At 36.9% G+C, this 21,545-nt stretch overlaps 1 protein-coding gene across 1 annotated transcript; it reads left to right on the top strand.

The window, feature by feature from the left end:
- Positions 1-15,305: 15,305 nt before the first annotated feature.
- Positions 15,306-16,756, top strand: LOC306873830 (BTB/POZ domain-containing protein KCTD12-like). Its single transcript, XM_079423327.1, has one exon. It carries the CDS (start codon positions 15,355-15,357, stop codon positions 16,165-16,167), a length of 813 nt encoding a protein of 270 aa, XP_079279453.1. The 5' UTR covers positions 15,306-15,354; the 3' UTR covers positions 16,168-16,756.
- The last annotated feature ends 4,789 nt before the right edge of the window (positions 16,757-21,545 follow it).

The following is a 21,545-nucleotide window of genomic DNA, read 5'->3' as shown; positions in this document are numbered from 1 at the left end:
GATGTCCCTAAAAACCTAATATGTGATTGTTTTGAAAGATCAATATCTGAAATAACAGCTATGAATTTAAAGGACCCAGAGGAGAAATACAGGCATTAAAATGTATTACTCCTCAGGGATCACTTTATTGACTTATACTTCCCCTCTCTTCTTCCATGTCTCTCTGTCTCTCAAATCTCTGCCGACCAAATTGCTGTATGACAAAAACCTGTCACAACCTCTTCTACTGTCATCCTGATGATGCAGTTTCTAAGCTTTTCTCCACAACCCTCCAAGCTGACAACCACATGGGACTGTCATACATGACTTGTGTTAAACAAAAAAGACACAGCCACTCTTTCACAAACCACAAACCCTAAAGCAACGTCCCACAACTCTTTATTTCCCACTATCAGCCACATTCTTACATCTGTTCAAAGTCTTACTGGCACAACACTGAAAATGTCTTTCTAAAGAAATCTCTAATGTGGAAAAACATAAATATTGTAAAATTAAAACAGGATATTAAAACAACAAAATAATATGTAATATTGGACACTATTGATTTTCAGTATATGGATGACAATAATAATAAGGGGCAAGCACACCAGAGGTATGAAGACACAGCTAAGGAGCTATGTTTAATTACTCAGTAAAGACGAGGAGTTGGCCTGCAGACTCATGCTGCCTTCATGTGCTATCAGAAACCTCCTACTTCCCGCTTCTGGCGTCGTAATCATGAGTTTGTCGTATTCAAGTGCTTTGTTGTTGGAAAGAACAGAAATCATGATGGACAAGCCTATTCATTCTCGCCTGTTTCTTTGGAAATTTTTATTAAAGCAAAAAGGTATAGAGTAGAAGATATTTAGTCAATATCCAACAGGTTTTGAATAAAATGTAGTGTCCCGTTATTGGTAGCCATATAAACACTCAACACATGTTCAATGTTCAATACATATAACATGCATTAAATGGTTATTTATATACGTTAATATACATGACTGTAATGGTAGGAGAAAGCAATGTAGATGTAGATGAGAAATAACAAATACAATTTTACAGTACTACTGCTATGTTTCTCTCCTCTGCCAGATTTAAAGTTGCTTGTCCAATTCAGAAACTCAGGTAACAAATTATCTCAGAGTTTCCCAGTTGTAAATAAGACTAGAGAGGCCATTCATGCCCAATTAACTCATATGTACGATAATTCCAATAGCATCAAGTTCCAACCCTGCTTCAACACACCTTTCTGTAATTAAATAGCCCTGAACACCTTGATTAATTGGTTCATGTGTTTTAGGGTTGAATCTGAACTCTGCTGTATGTAGCTCTCCAGGAACATGGTTGGAGACCCCTAATAAATTTGTTGATACAGCAATTTACTACAAAACTCAAAATGGGCGATGTCTAAAAAGGATGACATAAAATTAGGTATTGTTTGATTCAGTATGCCATTTCTAATCTTATCTTATGTCAATTTTTGGCCAAATTGATCAGAAGTTACAAGCAGAAATGTAAATTTGTATATCTAGAGACAAGTAGGTGGCACTGTGTGAAACTACTCATGTGCCATCAGGTCATGTTTGTTATAACACATTCCAAGTTTGGTCATTCATTGCGGAGATATAGCCTCATGTCCATTTTTCCTAAACTTCGTCAAATTATTTAACACACTTTATGAAAATGGTTTGGCATATCAAAAAGCTTTTGATATATTTTTGCCAGAATGCTCTGAAGATTATCTGAGCCAATTTTTATGAAAATAGGACAAACCATAGGATGAATTAGAAAAAGTAGATTTTTCACAATTTTGAACTGTGAAAAATCTTGACCGTAGAAATATTGAGTTTTTTGTATTCGACTCAAAAAATTATTAGCAGAAATATGAGTGCAAATTCGGCCTATTGGTGCTAGAGAGTGTTAGATATAGAGACTGTCCTGACTGATTAATATTGAGACTGTCCTTTATCTGTGTGCCAAAATTCTGCCATAGTAATAAAAGCACTTTTCAAGATATTTTTCTAGATATCTTTTCCACACGAAAGTCAAACATATTTGGAATAAAATGAGGGTAAGTAAATCATTTTGGATGAGCTAAATGTTTAAAACAATATATATATTTATTTATTTTTGCACATAAACTGCATATTTATAGTGTCATCTTTTATTAAATTAAATATAATTTTATTAGATTAACTATGACATCTGTTTGGACTAAGGTCTACTAAAATTACATTCATGGAGTTTCTTTGTTTTGGACCACAAGACAGTGATATAAGTATGCAATTTATTTATTTGTTTGTTTGTTTTTCAGTTTTTTAGGTTATAGGTAGAATATAATTAATTTCAGTTTATTTGTGTTAACATTTAATTCTTATTTAAGTGCATAAAGTGATGACAACCCAATTTTTTATGATGCAGCAGATTCCTTCCATCTCTGACGTAAAAGTGTATTATCTCATCTCTTTCTTTTACTCTCAGCCAGCAGGGCGACTCAGGACTATTTATGTGTTCCTTAAGTGATGGCCTCTATAATGTAATTGCTGGACATCTAATCGAAAAATGGAGGCAGCCAAAGAGAGAGAAGAGGGCAGAGGGGAGGGAGGGAAAACAAAGAAAGAAAGGGGGATGAAGGGACGGAGGGATAAGGGAGAGAGGGACTAATTTAGAATGATAGAAAGAGAGAGCAAGTTAGACAGACGAACATAAAGGCACGTGAGCACACACACAAATACACGCACACTCCACTGGCTCTATTTCTCTCAGTAGGTCTCAGTAGTTCTAGATTAGATGAGTGGGCCTTTATCTCATCCCCTTTAGCAAAGCCAATAATTGCAGTGTGTGACACATACAGCACGGTGCAGTCCCAGCAGTACATGGCAGAGGAATGAGACAGGGTCAATTCCACAATGCTCAGCTATGGCCTCAGAGAAACACAATCTGACAATTAAACGTCAGCCAAGCACACCTCTTATTCTAGGTCACAATAGGTCACTGATGCACAGAAAATCAAATAGGGCCTCATTTATAAAGCCTGCGTATGCACAGATTTGATTAAATCCACACCAACGCTCATATTTGTGTTGTGGCCTAATGGTTAGAGAGTTGGATTTGTAATCCAAAGGTTACGAGTTCAAGTCTCAGGCCGGCAGGGATTGTAGATGGGGGAGTGAATGTCCAGCGCTCTCTCCACCCTCAATACCACGACTGAGGTGCCCTTGAGCAAGGCACCGAACCCACAACTGCTCCCCGGGCGCTTCAGCATAAATGGCTGCCCACTGCTCCGGGTGTGTGTTCACGGTGTGTGTGTGTGCACTTTGGATGGGTTAAATGCAGAGCACAAATTCCGAGTATGGGTCACCATACTTGGCCGTATGTCACGTCACTTTCACTTTCATATTTGTAAAAACTGCCTTTGACGTCAAATAGTGCTTAATGTCATGTCAGGGTCTGAGCAGACGTACACACTTTTTCTTGTCCGAGTGCTGCAAGCTGTTCTTGCAGCTCGCTGTTCTAAATTAAAGGATTTGGATGATGACTAGTGATCTTTTATATTTTAATGACATTAGGAGTCGAACTGAAACATTCAGTTGCACGAACGTTCAAGATAATTTGTGATTAATAAATTTCACATCTGAAAGAGAGGCGTACATGTGTTTTCTGTGAGTACTGAACGTTCATTCAATGAAAGTAAGCATTTTTCAGAAATTATGGTAAGATCAAATTTAGGATGGTTTCTGTGCAACATTTTATAAATGAGGCGCAAAAATTCTATATCTGTAGCATACATTTTGGCCATAAGAGTGTCCCCACTAGGAAAATCATTAAATTACTGTAATTAAGGACAATTTTTTTATTCCACAATGAATACGTGTGCATGTACACATCGTAATTATTTGCAAAAATATATATATACACTCACCAGCCACTTTATAAGGTACATCTTGCTAGTACCAGGTTGGACCTCTTGGCTCTCAGAACTGCTCTGTAAATACTACAGGTGGTTGCTTGTGAAATTCCCAACAGATCAGCAGTCTGTGAAATACTCAGAGCAGCCTGTCTAGCACCAACAAACATACCATGCTCAAAATCACCTAAATCACCTGAATTCCCCATTCTGATGCTCAGTTTGAACTTCAGCAGATCATCTTGACCATGTTTACATTCCTAAATGCATTGAATTGCTGGCATGTGATTGGCAGATTAGATATTTGGTTAATTATATGTAGGGTCACTAATAACATTGCTTGTTTTGTTTTGATTTATACATGTATGACAATCACGACAAACTACTTGCATTGCACAAACAAACAAACAAAACGTTTAAAAAGCAGTGTCGAGTCATAGTCAAGTCACAGATATGCACATTATTGTTTACAAAATGTGCATCTATAAAAGCTGGTCAATCTTTGGACTTGAGCTATAGAATTAATGATTTACAGCTGGATTATTTTATTAAAATGTTATAAGAATTGATATACAACCACCATGTCTCTTAGATAACACTGGTACTGAGCATTCATCTCTTATCTTATATTCCCTTTCACAAGACACAAGACAAAAAGCCCTTCGAGGCCTGTACTTCCTCTTGCTCGCTCACACACACACACACACACACACTCACTCTGTTTAATTCAATAGTAGCAGGACTCTTGCCCTACTCTAGTGAGATCCCTGTGCTGGGAACACAAAGAAAGCCCCTAAAGGCAACAAGCAGAGTCCATGTGCTGCTATTTAACACTCGGTCGCGTATCACTCAGACGGGAGTGGGTGGGCCATCCGAACATATTCCAGTCAAACGTGAAGCTTTTGTGCTGTCTGAATGCTCCAAACTTTGACCTCTTTAGAACAAGACAAGAGCTTTCACCAGTGATTTGCACTTATACTCAAAAGACACAAGACAGGCTTCCATAATATTTAGAACCAGCTAGTGCACCTTGAAGTGTTTCAGTAGTGGATGTGACGCACTGAGATAAAAACATTTAATGAAAACATCCTTAGGGTTATTTCCCTTCATTGGCATGCTAGGCCACTCTCTCGGGGCAGAGAAAGTGTTGCGGGGTGTGTATGAACGTGCGTGTACAGAAGCTTTTTACTGAGCTGTACTCAGGCCAGCAGATCCATTAGCACTGATTGAAAAGCAAAGGGGTTCAGCTGTAACCCTGAGAGAAGGTGAACAGCCCAACCATTAAGAATGCCTATGAGAATGTAGACAGTGGGCATGGGGAAAGATGGAGGAAGCAGGAGGTCAGGGTTCAAATATGCTAAAGGTCACAATAGGCTGAAATAATACATTAGATAAATTGTTTAAGCATTGACTTTTTTTGGAACGTTAGACATATGATGTATGCATATCAACAACAACATGTTTTTAGTCATCATATCTTCATATTTATTGTAATTTAAATTATATGTATAGCTTTTCACAATACACTGTTTCTCTCCACCCTCAATACCACGACTGAGGTGCCCTTGAGCAAGGCACCGAACCCCCAACTGCTCCCCGGGTGCCGCAGCATAAATGGCTGCCCACTGCTCTGGGTGTGTGTTCACGGTGTGTGTATGTTCACTGCTGTGTGCGTGCACTTTGGATGGGTAAATGCAGAGCACGAATTCCGAGTATGGGTCACCATACTTGGCCATATGTCACGTCACTTTCACTTTCAAGGCAGCTTTAGGATTTTTTTTTTTTTTTTTTTTTGGTCCTTTAACAACACATTTGCAAGGTTCTCTGATGATGACATAATTTATTAAACACTACTACTAATTATTATTATTATTATTACTTAAAAGTAAAAAAAAAGTAAGTAAAGTCGTGACATATTGTCAAGTATGGTGACCCATACTCGAAATTGGTGCTCTGCGTTTAACCCATCCAAGTGCACACACACAGCAGTGAGTAGTGAACAAATGCACACACACACACACACACACACACACACACACACACACACACACACACACACACACACACACCGGAGCAGTGGGCAGCCATGCTGCAGCGCCCGGGGAGCAATTGGGGGTTCGGTGCCTTGCTCAAGGGCACCTCAGTCGTGGTATTGAGGGTGGAGAGAGCGCTGGACATTCACTCCCCCCACCTACAATTCCTGCCGGCCGGGGGCTCGAACTCGCAACCTTTCGATTACGAGTCCGACTCTCTAACCATTAGGCCACGACTTCCCTAATTATAAATTATTAATAATAATTTATAATTATTATTAATTATAAATAATAATTACATTTTATTGTAATTGTTAATTATTGCTATTGTTTATAATATATTTTATAGTTAAGTTAAACAATAATAAAAATAACTTTTATTGTAGTTGTTTTAACTAATTATAAAAATAATATAAATATATTACTGTATAATTACAATTGTACTGTAAAATTCATTAAAAAAATTATAATTACAATAATGAAATGCAAATCTGATTATACCATTATTTAATTAAATTGCAATATTTGACTTGATAATATGATAATTTGTTAATTATTAGGGTTTCATCAACTCACAAACCCCTTTTTGGGAAACCCTGGTATAACACATCAGTTCCAAAGTGATTTTGGAACACATCTAAGTGTTTAAGCCAATTAAGGCATTTAAATATTGATCGTTTTTTTCTAAGCAAGAGGAAGGTATTCTCAAAAAGTATTCATGAACATATGATCAAGGTCTGAAAAATATCCGGTTGTCAAAGAATCTGATGTGAGTTTAACATCTTCCAAATTTAATTAGTTGTCATATAGGGTACCGACTTAATTTAATTGGTAACATCTCTGATTTCAGAGAGAATTACTGTACACAATGAGTGTGTCATCCAACAATCTACTCCCCACAGCTCCCTTGGGCATGATGAATGACATTTTCTAAATATAGCTCAAATACTCCGATGCACCACTCATTACCATCCGTCTCATTTTGATTACCCCTGTTCTACAAGAGAGAAAGGATTTCAAGACATCTAAAGTAAAACACACAATCAGAAGCTGTTTATTTAATTAAAGGGATAGTTCACCCCAAAGCTAACATTACCGGGATAATGTTAGGCAGGATGTGCATGTTACTCTTTTTAACACAAGTGAATGGTAACCTTGAGCTGTCAATGGCAAAAAAAAAAAAAAAAAAAAAAAAAAAAAATCACAACAAACACCATAAATGTATCATAAAAGTATGATTCAGATGCTATGTTCCAAGTCATTATTAATTGAAAATCCTCCCAAAGTCATGCAATCTGAATATGCACATACTGACATTTGGTACATTATTATCAGCTAAGAGAAACACAATGAGATTTTGTTTTCTTTGTTGTCAAACCTGCATGAGAGCATTTTTGCAGTCTTTCCATTCTTTTATATAAATTTCATGTAAGGGCGAATGATTTCCCCACTTTTTTGGGTTCAGTGGGTTCATATTGGATTTTCTGCACTGAAAGAGAGACGTGATTTATATATATATATATATATATATATATATATATATATATATATATTACATAATATTATACTATATGTCCAGTGGCATGTATAATATTATGTCCAATATTATTATGTCCAGTGGCAAATTACAAAATGTACTTAGCGATGCAAGAAAATACATTTTAAATGTTAAAATATATATATTTGCCAAATACAAAATATATATTAAACATATTTTGGGCACTTTAATTGCATTTAGATTGAACATATATTAAAAAAATATATATATTATAATTTATATAAGTAAATATAAGTAACTAAACGTATCAAAATATTTATTTAAATTTTATTAAATGTATTAATCTGAAATATATATTAACATATATATATATATATATATGAAACTCAATTTTAAATGTATCATTTTGTGTTCCACAGCAGAACGATGATCATTCTGGTTTAGTGCAACATAGTTTTTGAACTATTCCATAAAGATAATTTTTAAAGCATTAAAAACTACAATATATAGGGTTTCTGCTGTTTTCTATGTTTTTGTTTTAATTACTGTGTTGCTTCAGCGGTTTAGACTCTAAAATGCCAAGACTCTCATGAGAAGTGATGGAAGTTAATGTAGTGTGACTAACATCTCCCAGAGAGAGAAAGGAAGGTATGAAAATACCTAAAATACTGCAGGAAAACAACCAAAGCCTTAAAGAGATATTTTAAGCTTCATGGGGGACTTTTTTGTCACCTTTTCTCAAATCTGACAGTTAGTGCTACTGAAAACAAATTTATAGTTGCTTTTCTTTGAGAACCTGTCTCAGGGTATACTTGCCTATTAGTTGAGACTATAGATCATATATGAGACTATACATCAAATTACGCTCTCTTCTTTTATGCTGTGCTCTCAACCAGTCAAATCAAAACTAAATGGTAGGCATAACTTAGCCCAACCAAAACACAAATACACACACACACCCTATTGATTTAATGAGGACTCATTTACCTCCACGCCACCGCAGAAGACAGACAGAGTAGATGCAGAAGAGGAAAGACAGATAAAGAACTGAAAATGTCAAGACTGATTAGACTTTCATATGTCTCCAGTAACACAGAGACTGGATTGCATCCTGAAGGAGACACTCTGTGCTGAAATTAACAGGCATCTCCAAATGGCAGACATCAGGGGAAAAAGGCTCTTTTCTCAAAGGGCAGAGGTCAATATGACTTTAAGCCAACAATAAAGGCTGAATACACTGTCAGTGTGAAATAGTAGGATGATATTTGTAACCGAGCAAGCTATAATTCAAAGGGCTTTACTGAACTTCAGTGCCTTCTGTGTAGCGAGGCTTCATTTGACAGGCATGCACAGCTGATCAATGCTGCCCTCTGCTTTATGAGGATAGAATATAAGGATGATATTTTACACAAGCAAACTGGCTGGGCGAACATATTGAAATCTGCGCTATAAAATCAGGGTACGTCCAGCTGAGCCCTTCTTAGTATTTTACGGCTTCAGACACTGTCAGAACACAATAGCATAGCATAGAATAGAATAGAATAGAACTCAGCAGAATAGAATAGAATAGAATAGAATAGAATAGAATAGAATAGAATAGAATAGAATAGACATTAGAATACAAACTGCTACAAAATAATCAGAATGTGGAACATGAGCATCGAACATGCAAACATCATGACTGTTTCTGTCTAAAAACCAGAGGAAACACACCACGACTCCAGCAAGTGATTGCTTATGCATGACAGGGCTAGACAGGAAATCACAAACAAATTCATGGGATTTTTTGCATTTAAATGACAAGGGTTTGACTGGGAAAAACAAACCGTGACGAGCAGAGAGGGGAAGACTGACATGTTGATATATCAGGGCAAAGAGTTACATTAAAATTCAGCCCGCAGTCCAATGTGTCACCTGACAAAAGCGTTTGATAGACAGTTTAGAGGAAGAGGGCATTCTGCGTGTGTTTAAAAGACTGCATTGTCGATCTACAATTGGTTGCTGCTGACCAGTGAGCCTTCTGTACATTTATTTTCAAGGATCATAGCAAACAATGTGAATATTTGATTTAAAACACACATGAAAGCACACATGAAATCTAGTGATTTGAGCTTCTACACTAATATCTTCATATCATAATCATAACCCATAAATTGGGTGTATACAGTTAAGTGAATTATAAAACTGCCAGACAGAGCAAAGTTAGAAAAATAGCATTGCAATATAATCATAGTATAATAACATATAATTATAGCAATTAGTTATATTAATTAACTACATTGTAAAATAGTTATTATAAAAAAAGTTATGATCATAAATAAAATTGCAGTAATAATTATGGTTAAAATAGTAGTTATAATAAGTATTACTTTACTGTAGTTTTTTATTATTATTAATATATTTAATAGCTATTGATGAAAGACTTGATTTAATTATATTCCTGAAACAACAAATATTATACTCAAGAAAATCTATGAATCCAAATAATTGTGTTCCTTTTACTTATTTATTTTTTCTTATCTTCTTTAATAGCTATTGATGAAAGACGTCTGATTTATATTCATAAAACTCTTTAAGATAAAAATATTAAATGACTCAAAATCAATATCTATCTATCTATTATTGTTATTATTAACTATTGATAAAAGACTTCTGAACTATATTCAACTTTATTGTCAAAATATTATATGGCTCTAAAATCATTGTGTTCCTTTCGTTTTTCATTGTTTCAGTCAAAATGAACTCCAGAAACTGTCACTGACTAAACTTTATATGAAAAGCAAGACTGGTAGAAGGTGATTCATTGACTTATCATTATGTTTACAAATGAGGCTGTCAGTCTGTATGGAACAAACCAGCTGCTGAGAAATGAAATCAATTAGAAAACGGTGCTCTTGCAGCTCGTTTGATAAATTTCCCTAATTATATATATTATATATAACACTTCAGGATACAGACTTTCTTTAAAAGAGACAACACTTGTTCTGTCAATATGATTACATTAGAACTCCATGCATGAATAATTCTAGCCAAAATATCTGAGCATCAGGGTTTAGCTGTTCTAATTATGTGACTATTAAGGTCTGCCACCAAACTCAAATTATTTAATCATATGAGTAATGTACCACTATAGCAAATAGCTAATCTGCAGATGACCTTCATTATTTCCGACTCACTGAACGACTTTTTTTCCTCCACTTCAATACAGGAAATGATGTGGAGGCGTAACAGAAGGAAATTTAAGGTTTAAGTGCTACATGCTCAGTCTATCCATTTTACCGGACACCATCCAATGAACAAAAACATCACTGTGATATTCATCTACACTGATGCCCAATTATCTGATTCTCCCAACAGTGCCTGACCTTTCCTAATAGACAGAAAGACATGGGATCAATACTGCAACTTTCACACAGATGACCTGCTAACATGCATCATGAAACTACTCCACTCCTGTGTCAATCTCAGCAGAATGACACCATGCATAGCCGAGATGAAGGCAGCTGTCTAATGAAGTGTGCTTTCTTCCTACATCTCAGGGTTACATGCTCTATTTTGAACCGTCAGTGGTTAAATTCTGACATAGAGTGGTTTCTCAAAATTGCTGAGCTGTATCAGAAGAGATCGGCAAGTGAGCAATGATGTGTTTGCACAAGTCTGTCAAGGACGTAAATGTACAGTACGGTGTATTTAGGATCAGTTGTTGACATGTGCGTCGCAATACTACATCGGCCACAAGTTGCACTGTTTTTCCACATGAATGTCAAATAAATAGATAAATAAACAAATAAAAATGCTAGCCATACACTGCAGCATGTCAGAATTGCTTAATAATATGCTCTGCTCACTGAAATCTCAATTTGTTTTGACAGTTATTACTGAGAGGAAGATCGAAAATATTCTGCTGTTTTGAGATATTCGTTTGGTAGAAAATGAAAATGGAGAGGATAGTATAACAGATCATTTAAAAAGCCAGAGCACCTGTTGTTTTGAGAAACACACTAAACCTTTCTGTTCTTGCATGTAAAATGCAAATTTGTCTATAAATATTTAGTTTATCTCTCAGTTCTGCTTGAAGGCATGAACTGTAGCAAACTGAGATGAAGGAAATGCTTTAAAAACAAAGAGCGGTTTCCCATCTGCCCAAAGTCGAAAGTGTGTATCAGTGGTCTGATGATGGAGAACTATTCCCACACTCCAGCACACTGAATGGGCCTTCTGGGAAATTTACGAAGAGCTTCTTTAGGAGTCAATGATGTGTGGACCTTTCTCTAGACAGCGTTTTGCATTTTGTTTATAAAATGTTTTGCTTACAGGAGACTATGGCTAACCAGCATATGTGTTGCATTTCCTGAATCTGAGAATTGTTGTTGCTGTTGTTGGAGATGCAATCTTGTGTGCTTTGTTCTTGTTGTTCTGAAGGGTTAATTGTAATTTTGACATGTAGCCCTATGTGTCTAATGTAGGCCTGTCATTTTTCACTTCTAGACAGTTACATTTCCCTCAATGAAACAGCATTTGGAATTATTAAGTGTTATTATAGCGTTAACTTGGTAGAATACGTTTTAAAGTCAGTACTGCTTTTAATTATCCTAGAAAAAACAAACAAAAAAAACTGTCTTTAAAGGACAAGCTGAGCGTTATGTACGCTGCAGAACCTAATGGAAAAATTTAATATTTGGGATTTTTATGTAGGGAGCTCCCCCTACTGCACCAAGGGTGTACAGTACAGTGTTGAACATCTCTTCAAGGGGCAGTCTTGGCCTAATGGATAGAGACTTGTAACCTGAAGGTTGTGGGTTCGAGTCTCAGGTCCGGCAGGGATTGTAGGTGGGGAGTGAATAACCAGCACTCCCTTCCACCCTCAATACCACGACTGAGGTGAGACCCTTGAGCAAGGCACCGAACCCCCAAATGCTCCTCGTCTGCCCACTGCTCCGGGTGTATGTTCACTACTGTGTGTACACTTAGATGGGTTAAATGCAGAGCACAAATTCTGAGTATGGGTCACCATACTTGGTCACACACCACTTCCCCCTTTCCCCTTTTCTTTAGTATAAGTGGAGCTCTCAGATCATACGTCATATTTCTAATGACTGTTAGCATTGCAGAATTGTAACTTCCTAATATACTTTATTTTATTTTTTTTTTTTTTTTTTTTTAATTACTACTATTAGTACATGTCTACTGACCGAGAATGCAACAAGATGCTTAATCCAGCAGCTTTGATTTCGGATACAGAGGTAAACACAATCCATGAACTGCTTCTCCTCGTTGCCCACTAGATGTCGCTAGAAGCTTTGCTGTCATTGACATTGAGCTGCCTCTTTCCATTATCTAGACGTTTTGCATAAAGTAAATAAAAGGTTAAAGGTCACCATATGTACAGGTGCTGGTCAGAAAATTAGAATATTATGAAAAAGTTGATTTATTTCAGTAATACCATTCAAAAAGTGAAACTTGTATATTAGACTCATTCATTACACACAGACTAATATATTTCAAATGTTTATTTCCTTTAATTTTGATGATTATAACTGACAACTAATGAAAGTCCCAAATTCAGTATTCCAGAAAATTAGAATATTGTGAAAATGTTCAATATTGAAGACACCTGGTGCCACACTAATCAGCTAATTAACTCAAAACACCTGCAAAAGCCTTTAAATGGTCTCTCAGTCTAGTTCTGTAGGCTACACAATCATGGGGAAGACTGCTGAATTGACAGTTGTCCAAAAGACGACCATTGACACCTTGCACAAGGAGGGCAAGACACAAAAGGTCATTGCTAAAGAGGCTGGCTGTTCACATGGCTCTGTGTCCAAGCACATTAATAGAGAGGCGAAGGAAGGGAAGGACAAGATGTGGTAGAAAAAAGTGTACAAGCAATAGGGATAACCGCACCCTGGAGAGGATTATGAAACAAAACCCATTCAAAAATGTGGGGGAGATTCACAAAGAGTAGACTGCAGCTGGAGTCAGTGCTTCAAGAACCATCACGCACAGACGTATGCAAGACATGGGTTTCAGCTGTTGTATTCCTGAAGCGTCTTGCCTGGGCTAAAGACAAAAAGGACTGGACTGCTGCTGAGTGGTCCAAAGTTATGTTCTCTGATGAAAGTAAATTTTGCATTTCCTTTGGAAATCAAGGTCCCAGAGTCTGGAGGAAGAGAGGAGAGGCACATAATCCACGTTGCTTGAGGTCCAGTGTAAAGTTTCCACAGTCATTGATGGTTTGGGGTGCCATGTCATCTGCTGGTGTTGGTCCATTGTGTTTTCTTGTGTTTTGAGGTCCAAGGTCAACGCAGCCGTCTACCAGGAAGTTTTAGAGCACTTCATGCTTCCTGCTGCTGACCAACTTTATGGAGATGCAGATTTCATTTTCCAACAGGACTTGGCACCTGCACACACTGCCAAAGCTACCAGTACCTGGTTTAAGGACCATGGTATCCCTGTTCTTGATTGGCCAGCAAACTCGCCTGACCTTAACCCCATAGAAAACCTATGGGGTATTGTGAAGAGGAAGATGCAATACGCCAGACCCAACAATTCAGAAGAGCTGAAGGCCACTATCAGAGCAACATGGGCTCTCATAACACCTGAGCAGTGCCACAGACTGATCGACTCCATGCCATGCCGCATTGCTGCAGTAATCCAGGCCAAAGGAGCCCCAACTAAATATTGAGTGCTGTACATGCTCATACTTTTCATGTTCATACTTTTCAGTTGGCCAACATTTCTAAAAATCATTTATTTTTTTTGCATTGGTCTTAATTGATATTCTAATTTTCTGAGATACTGAATTTGGGACTTTCATTTGTTGTCAGCTATAATCATCAAAATGAAAGGAAATAAACATTTGAAATATATCAGTCTGTGTGTAATGAATGAATCTAATATACAAGTTTCACTTTTTGAATGGTATTACTGAAATACATCAACTTTTTCATGATATTCTAATTTTATGACCAGCACCTGTATATAAATCAGCATAAACAACTTTCAAAGGATATCACATTGCAGAAATGGACTATAAAAAAAATATAGCTATATAATAAAATAAACCTTTGTGTTTTGATCTACAAATGAATATTTGATCTACAGTGAATATTTCATGAAAATGCAACTTTTATAGACTACTCGTCTCCAAACTATAAAGGTATTCACATTAATGCAACACCTTTACTACACCTTTTATACAAGTGTATTAAGTAAGTGTTAAGAAATTTGGTTACACTTTTATTTTAATCATTCCTTGTTACAGTGTAATTATACATTTATGTACTGAGTGATATTAATTAACTACATGTACTTACTATATGGTTAGGGTTAGGATTAGGGTTTGTCTTAGGGTTACTTGCATGCAATTATGAATAATTTATTGTTATTACAATAGTAACATTTAACGTGTAACAAGGACACCTTAAAATGAAGTGAAACCAGAATTTGGAATCATGGGAATCCACTTTTAAAATGCTTCTATTGGAACATTCCTTGACCTTTGGAACCTCTTCGAATCATAGGCTGCTGGATAACAAGAATCCTCATTTTGCACACAAATGACAACGTGTCACCAAAGAGTAAAAAATAAATAAATAAATAAATAAATAAAATTTTAAATCAAATAAAATCTGAAATCATCCTAAAAGAATTCTGTAGATTGACAGCTGTAAAATATAGGTTCATCCAGTATGCTCTGAAAAAAAAGGCAAAATTGTTAAATTCAGAACATTTCCAGCAATCAGATAATGCACGGGTTTGAAGGAAATCACAGTGAATTTCGTGTTTTACGGGGTGGTAGTAAAGAGTTAATTAACAGCCGTCAGATTCCTCCTCCTCCTCCACCAGTTTAGCCTACATAAACAAACCTGAAATATTTCTTTCCACTCTCCTTCAGTCCCGTGATTGAACCGGAGGTCTCGCGCAGCTGTGCAGAGATGGACAAGAGCCGCACGGAGCCTTCCCAGCGATTTCCCGAGATTATTGAGCTCAATGTCGGGGGGCAAATTTACGTTACGCGCCACTCAACTTTACTCTCCGTGCCCAATTCTTTACTTTGGACTATGTTCAGTCAGAAAAAACCCGCGGAACTTACCACCGACAGCAAAGGACGCTACTTTTTGGACAGGGACGGCTTTCTGTTCAGATATATTTTGGATTACTTGCGGGACCAGACTCTGGTTTTGCCCGATTACTTCAAAGAGAAGGCGAGCCTTCTTAAAGAGGCAGAATATTTCCAACTTCAAGAGCTGGCAAAGCGCCTGAGACCGACGGTCAGTAAGGAGAACTCCATCAGCGAGGAGGTGTGCCAGAGCGAACCAGAGGAGGCTGCGCTCGCCAGCACCAGCATCACCAGCACCAGTCCTCGCTCTCCGTCTCTGGACGCGAGGAAAAGCGGCTACATAACCATCGGGTACAGGGGCTCCTATACCATAGGGCGAGACATACAACAGGACGCCAAATTTCGACGGGTGGCGAGAATCACCGTGTGCGGAAAAACATCTCTCGCCAAAGAAGTTTTCGGGGAGACTCTGAACGAGAGCAGAGACCCCGACAGACCCCCAGAGAGATACACTTCTCGGTATTATCTCAAGTATAATTTCCTGGAGCAAGCCTTTGACAGGCTGGCGGAGGTGGGCTTCCACATGGTTGCGTGCAGCTCCACGGGCACCTGCGCGTACTCGAGTAACGACCCCAACGAGGACAAAATCTGGACGAGTTACACCGAGTACGTTTTTTGCAGGGATTGAAGTGGACTCATTTTTCGGAACTGTTGTTCAAACACATTTCTCGGACACTCACCTTTCCATTCTTGTGTAGTTTTTTCCACAATGTCAACATGTAAACACTGTCAGTCGCTGAGCAGACGTTGTGTGCATATTGTCTGTATAAGTAAAAAGTTAATAATAGCGGATCTCCAAAATTTGTCGTTGTTCCCAAAATTCAAACAATCGCTGATAGCTATTTTCATATTTAAATACAGTAGGTTTGGACTGGATGAAGCACAAAATGCACTCTCAATGATAGGCTTCGACTTTTTGAAATCAAATGAACCTAGACTACCACTTTTTTGTCATATTAAAAGTTCATTACATTCCTGATTTTTTTTTTCTAAGAGTACATCCAGAAGCTCAGCAGACACAACAGAGACATGTCATCCCAGTATTAAAATAGCAAGCTGTTCCATAATGAGTGAATATATACTACTCTCCCCTCTGCTTTTCACTGAACTTTGACATTTCTGAAATGATCATTTGTGTTTGCACTTATGTATTTTTATTTTTTTTATTCTTATGCCAAGATGTCTGTCAGCTTTACACACATAATAAACTTATCATGAAAGACATATTTGAATGGGAACTCTAAATACTGCTGCATCATATTGTGATTTGAGTTGCATACTCTATAATACGCACATACTGTCAAATATTTTTTGACAGTTTACTAACTGAATGTGTCCCACATGAAATTTGCATGCCAAACAAACTGTGTGTAGTTATTGTAAAACTGTAGCTGCTGCAAACCTAGACCACAGTTGATATCCTGTCACAGATCGTGTAAAATAACAGCATAAAGATATAAAGTGTGGTGTGCACCAACAAAACCAACCTTTGGTGATGGTTCAAGAGCTGGGTTAGTGGGCGGAGGCTCCGAAAGGAGATGTGAATGTGAGCGGAGAAGAGACACTTTCTGGCCTGAGGAAACGGATAAGAGACGGAGAACAGGAACTAGGCCTGTGTCTGCCACCAGTCCTGTGACTACACAAACACAAACCATATAAAGGGCACTTTCTCTTTATAATGTTATGTAGATAGAATCAAAATATGCAAATATCAGTGGTTTGAACATCATAGTACACGTAAACATGCTTTTAGAACTGTCAGATGTTACGTACAGTATAGTATATGACTGACAATGCTGGGCCACCTGGAGAGTGTCAGTATCACAGAGACAGGAACAAATTCTCTCTCTAGAGGAAGTTGTATCAAGAGGAAGAGAGAAAGCAGATAACCAGCAAAAAAAAAAAAGAAAAGCTGAACAGAAAACAAAGAGCCCTCACTTTGACTCTGAAAGAGAGTGTGTGTGTGTCAGTATTAATGAGTGAACCCAGTTAACATGGAATGTTCTCGGAACTTTGACTAATGATCTGGCAAGGTTCCTTCAAATTTATGAACAACAAGTGTTATGCATATTCCTCCAAACCTTAATAGAACATTTTTTTTCTTTTCACCGTTATCTGATTTTTAATAATGCTCTCAAAAAGGTAGCACATAAACATTATTTCATTCATGAAATATGTTTGTGTAAGGTTTTTTAAATGTTAGTATGTACTGCTTGTTTCAGAACATTCAGGGAAATTCAAATGTTCCCACAATGTTTGTAAAATGATAAAACGGAATGTTCCCTTTATGTTTTCCATAATGTTTGCATAGCCAACAAAAATGCTTTTAAATATTTTAAATCTGGATGTTTTGAACATTCTGAGAACATTCAAAATACATTTTTATAACTTATTTTATAACAAATGTTAGCAAAACGTTCTTATAATTTTGTTAGCTGGGAAAGCGGTACAGACAAAAGTATTTAGTACACTAATTTCAATAATGTACATCACAAACAACGGCATTTAATGTCCAACTGTAATGTAAAAAAATGCTAATTAATTTCTTTTTGAGCATTGTTATATATTCTGGTGTTTAAAAGAAAACAGGACTATATATTCCACAGTTTCACATCATTAGTATAAGATTTTTATTTTTTTTATGTGTGCAAAGCACTTTGCAATCAACAAAATTGTTTATACTACAAGACTGCAACACTTTCTTTCAAAATTTTACCTTTCACTTATGATAGTGTAGTTAATGCACTACAGTAGCAATGATAGAATTGCAATGTTGTTGCATGCAACTTTAGAGCAGATATACTTTTCACACTTTAAACTTGTGGTTCCTTCTTTGTGTGTTCCACCTACACAAGTGACAAACCATCATGACATTTCATCTGTTCCTCAAAACACACAAAAGTCCTTCCCTCTGTTTTAATGAAAATAGATCTTACAGTACTTCTAAACACAGAAGTAAAAACAGCCTGCTTTGCTATCATGGTCACACTAAAGGCCAGAGTTACCAGTATATTTGGTAAGTCTAGATTTATGTGGTCAAGAAAAGATTACCATGCAAGCATGTGCATAACAGGCTAGGAATCTTGTGAAAATATTACACTACACCTTCCAGTTATAACAAAAAGAAATTGTTTCATGCAAAAGTGTTTTCCACATGTAATGCTACATTAAAGTACAACTTCCCTTGCCAGAAGACAAAGAAAAGATAAATGATAGAGAAGGGATGCTTCCAAACTAATTTTCACGGTATCTTTGTGTCTCTTCTCCATCTTGTAATAATTCAGTGGAACATTTTCTCTCTATCTGCCAGACCGGAGACATACGCTACGGAGGAGACAGTAGATGGTCCTGGTCGGTGCTTTCTAGCTGGAAGACACTCTATTTGTTCTCTTAAATTCCTTTGGACAAGCATTCATTCATTCTTTCAGTCAACCAAAATGAAACATACTAAAGATGAAGGATTATGAAAAACAACTGGAAAAATACCTTGTGGATGTTTTAGACACAGACAGACAGATATATAGAGAAAGAGATAGTTTTTTTATCTACTAATGCAAACTGGTTTTGAAAATTAGTTTCAAAGGGCATTTTTAAAAACAATACCGTTATCGTCTCCGAGTAAACTACAAAATTAATTTGGTGATTTTATGCACATGCATATTATGTGTTCAGTCTATAGGTATGTTCACATGTGCATAGTGTTTCTTTACAAAGTGACGTTGCCAACTACTAGCCTGACATGCATAATCTAATATTTTTAGTCGTTTTCACAGATCTGTGTGAACCGTAATCATTTTGATATTTTTGTCTATATGCGAAACCACAAAGGAAAAATGTTTCTGTTTTTAGTACATTGCTGTTGTGTAATCATACACTAAGTTTAGTTAATAGTCTGCATTATTTCATTAATTCCAAATGCTTTATTGAGCTCTCTTTTAATTATTTTCCCTATACCTAATTGCTAAGTTGTTCTTTTTACTCATTTTATTGCAGTTACTGTTTTTTTTTTTTTTTTACAATCCTGTTTAAAGGGATAGTTCAGCCAAAACGGAAAATTTTGTAATTAATTACTCACCTTCATGTCGTTCCAAACCCATAAGATAATCATTCATCTTCGGAACACAAAATAAGATACAGTTAGGTGTGTATTTAGAAACTGACACTATTTTCAGAATTTTGGCTCTGTATGCCACCAGAATAGATTTAAAATGAAACAATCAAGATGAAATTGAAGTGTAGAATTTAAGCTTTAATTCAAGGGGTTGAACAAAAACATAACATGCTTGGGAATTACAACCATTTTTATACACACTCCACCCATTTTCAGGGGCTCAAATGTAATTGGACAAATAAATATAATCATAAACACAATGTTAATTTTTAATACTTCGTTGAGAATCCTTTGCAGGCCTTAAGTACGGTGGCCGAGAGAGCTCAATGTGCTGCAAATAGAAAAAATACTGGCAAATTAAGAAAACAACTTCCTCAATTTTGCAATGCACACGCTGAAAATGCTCACAACACAACCAAAGAAAGAAACGCACTGCAAATAAAATTTATTTGGTTGTATTGTGAGCATTTGCAGTGCGTTTCTTTATTTGGTTGTGTTGTGAGCATTTGCACCACCTGCTGTCAAACTGATGATGTTTTCTTGATTTGCTGGTGCTTTTTCTATTTGCATGTGTTTTCTGAAGTTACAGCGCGTTGAGCTCTCTCGGCCACCGTACTCAAGTCTGGAACTCATGGACATCACCATAGACTGGGTTTCCTCCTTTGTGGTGTTTCCCAGGCCTTTACTGCAGCTGACTTCAGTTGTTGATTGTTTGTGGGTCTTTCCGCCTTTAGTTTTGTCTTCAGCAAGTGAAATGCATGCTCAATCAGGTTGATTTAAGGAGACTGACTTGGTCATTGCAGAATATTCCACTATTTTACCTTTACAAACTCTTGGGTTACTTTTGCTGTATGTTTTGGGTCATCATCCATTTGTACTATGAAGCACCGTCCAATCAACTTTGCGCCATTTGACTGATTCTGGCAGAGAGTATATCCCTGTACACTTCAGAATTCTTCCGGCTGCTTCTGTCACATCATCACTAAACACCAGTAACCCAGAGCCAGTGGAAGCCATGCATGCTCAAGCCATCACACTGCTCCACCATGTTTTGCAGATGATGTTGTATGCTTTGGATCATGAGCTGTTCCAAGCATTCTCCATACTTTTTTCTTCCCATCATTCTGGTACAGGCTGATCTTAATTTATGCCATCCAAAGAATGCTTTTCCAGAAGTGGTCTGGCTTGTTTAGATGTTTTTTGGCAAAGTCTATAACCCTCTGTATTTGCTCTTGTGAAGTCTTCTCTTGATTTTAGACTTTGACAGTGACACACCTACCTCCTGGAGAGGGTTTTTCATTTGGCTGGATGTTGTGAAAGGGTTTTTCTTTACCACAGAGAGGATTCTCCACTCATCCACCGCTGTTGTCCTCAATGAACATCCAGGACTTTTTTATGTTGCCAAGCTCACCAGTGTATTCTTTTTTTCTCAGAATGTACAAACTGTTTATTTGGCCACTCCTTAAGTTCCTGCGATCTCTCGGATGGATTTGTTTAGTTTCTGAAGCCTAACAATTGTCTGTTCCGCTTGTATGGAGATCCTTTGTCTGCATGATGCGGGTTTGCAGCAACAGCTTAGAATCAACTCCAGACCTTTTACCTGCTTAATTGATGTAGAAATAACAAAGGAATAGCCCACATCTGTCCATGAAATGGCTTTTGAGTCAATTGTCCAATTACTTATGGTCCCTTGAAAAAGGCGGGAGGTACATATTATTAAAGAGCTGTAATTCCTTAACCTTTCCTCCAGTTGTGATAAGAATACTCAAATGAAAGCTCAGAGTGTGCATTTCAAGCCCATATTCATCATATAACTGTAACATGAATTTGTTTTGATCAACAGCTATAAATGGACCTAACTGTATTTTTGATATAATCCAAAAGCTTTCTGACCC

This window comes from Barbus barbus (genome assembly GCF_936440315.1).
Source record: "Barbus barbus genome assembly, chromosome: 8".
Classification (NCBI taxonomy): Eukaryota; Metazoa; Chordata; class Actinopteri; order Cypriniformes; family Cyprinidae; genus Barbus; species Barbus barbus.
This window is presented reverse-complemented; position numbering and strand designations above follow the sequence as displayed.

Excerpts from the sequence above, each read along its gene's own strand:
- LOC306873830 (XM_079423327.1), top strand. The coding sequence starts at position 15,355 with ATGGACAAGAGCCGCACGGAGCCTTCCCAGCGATTTCCCGAGATTATT.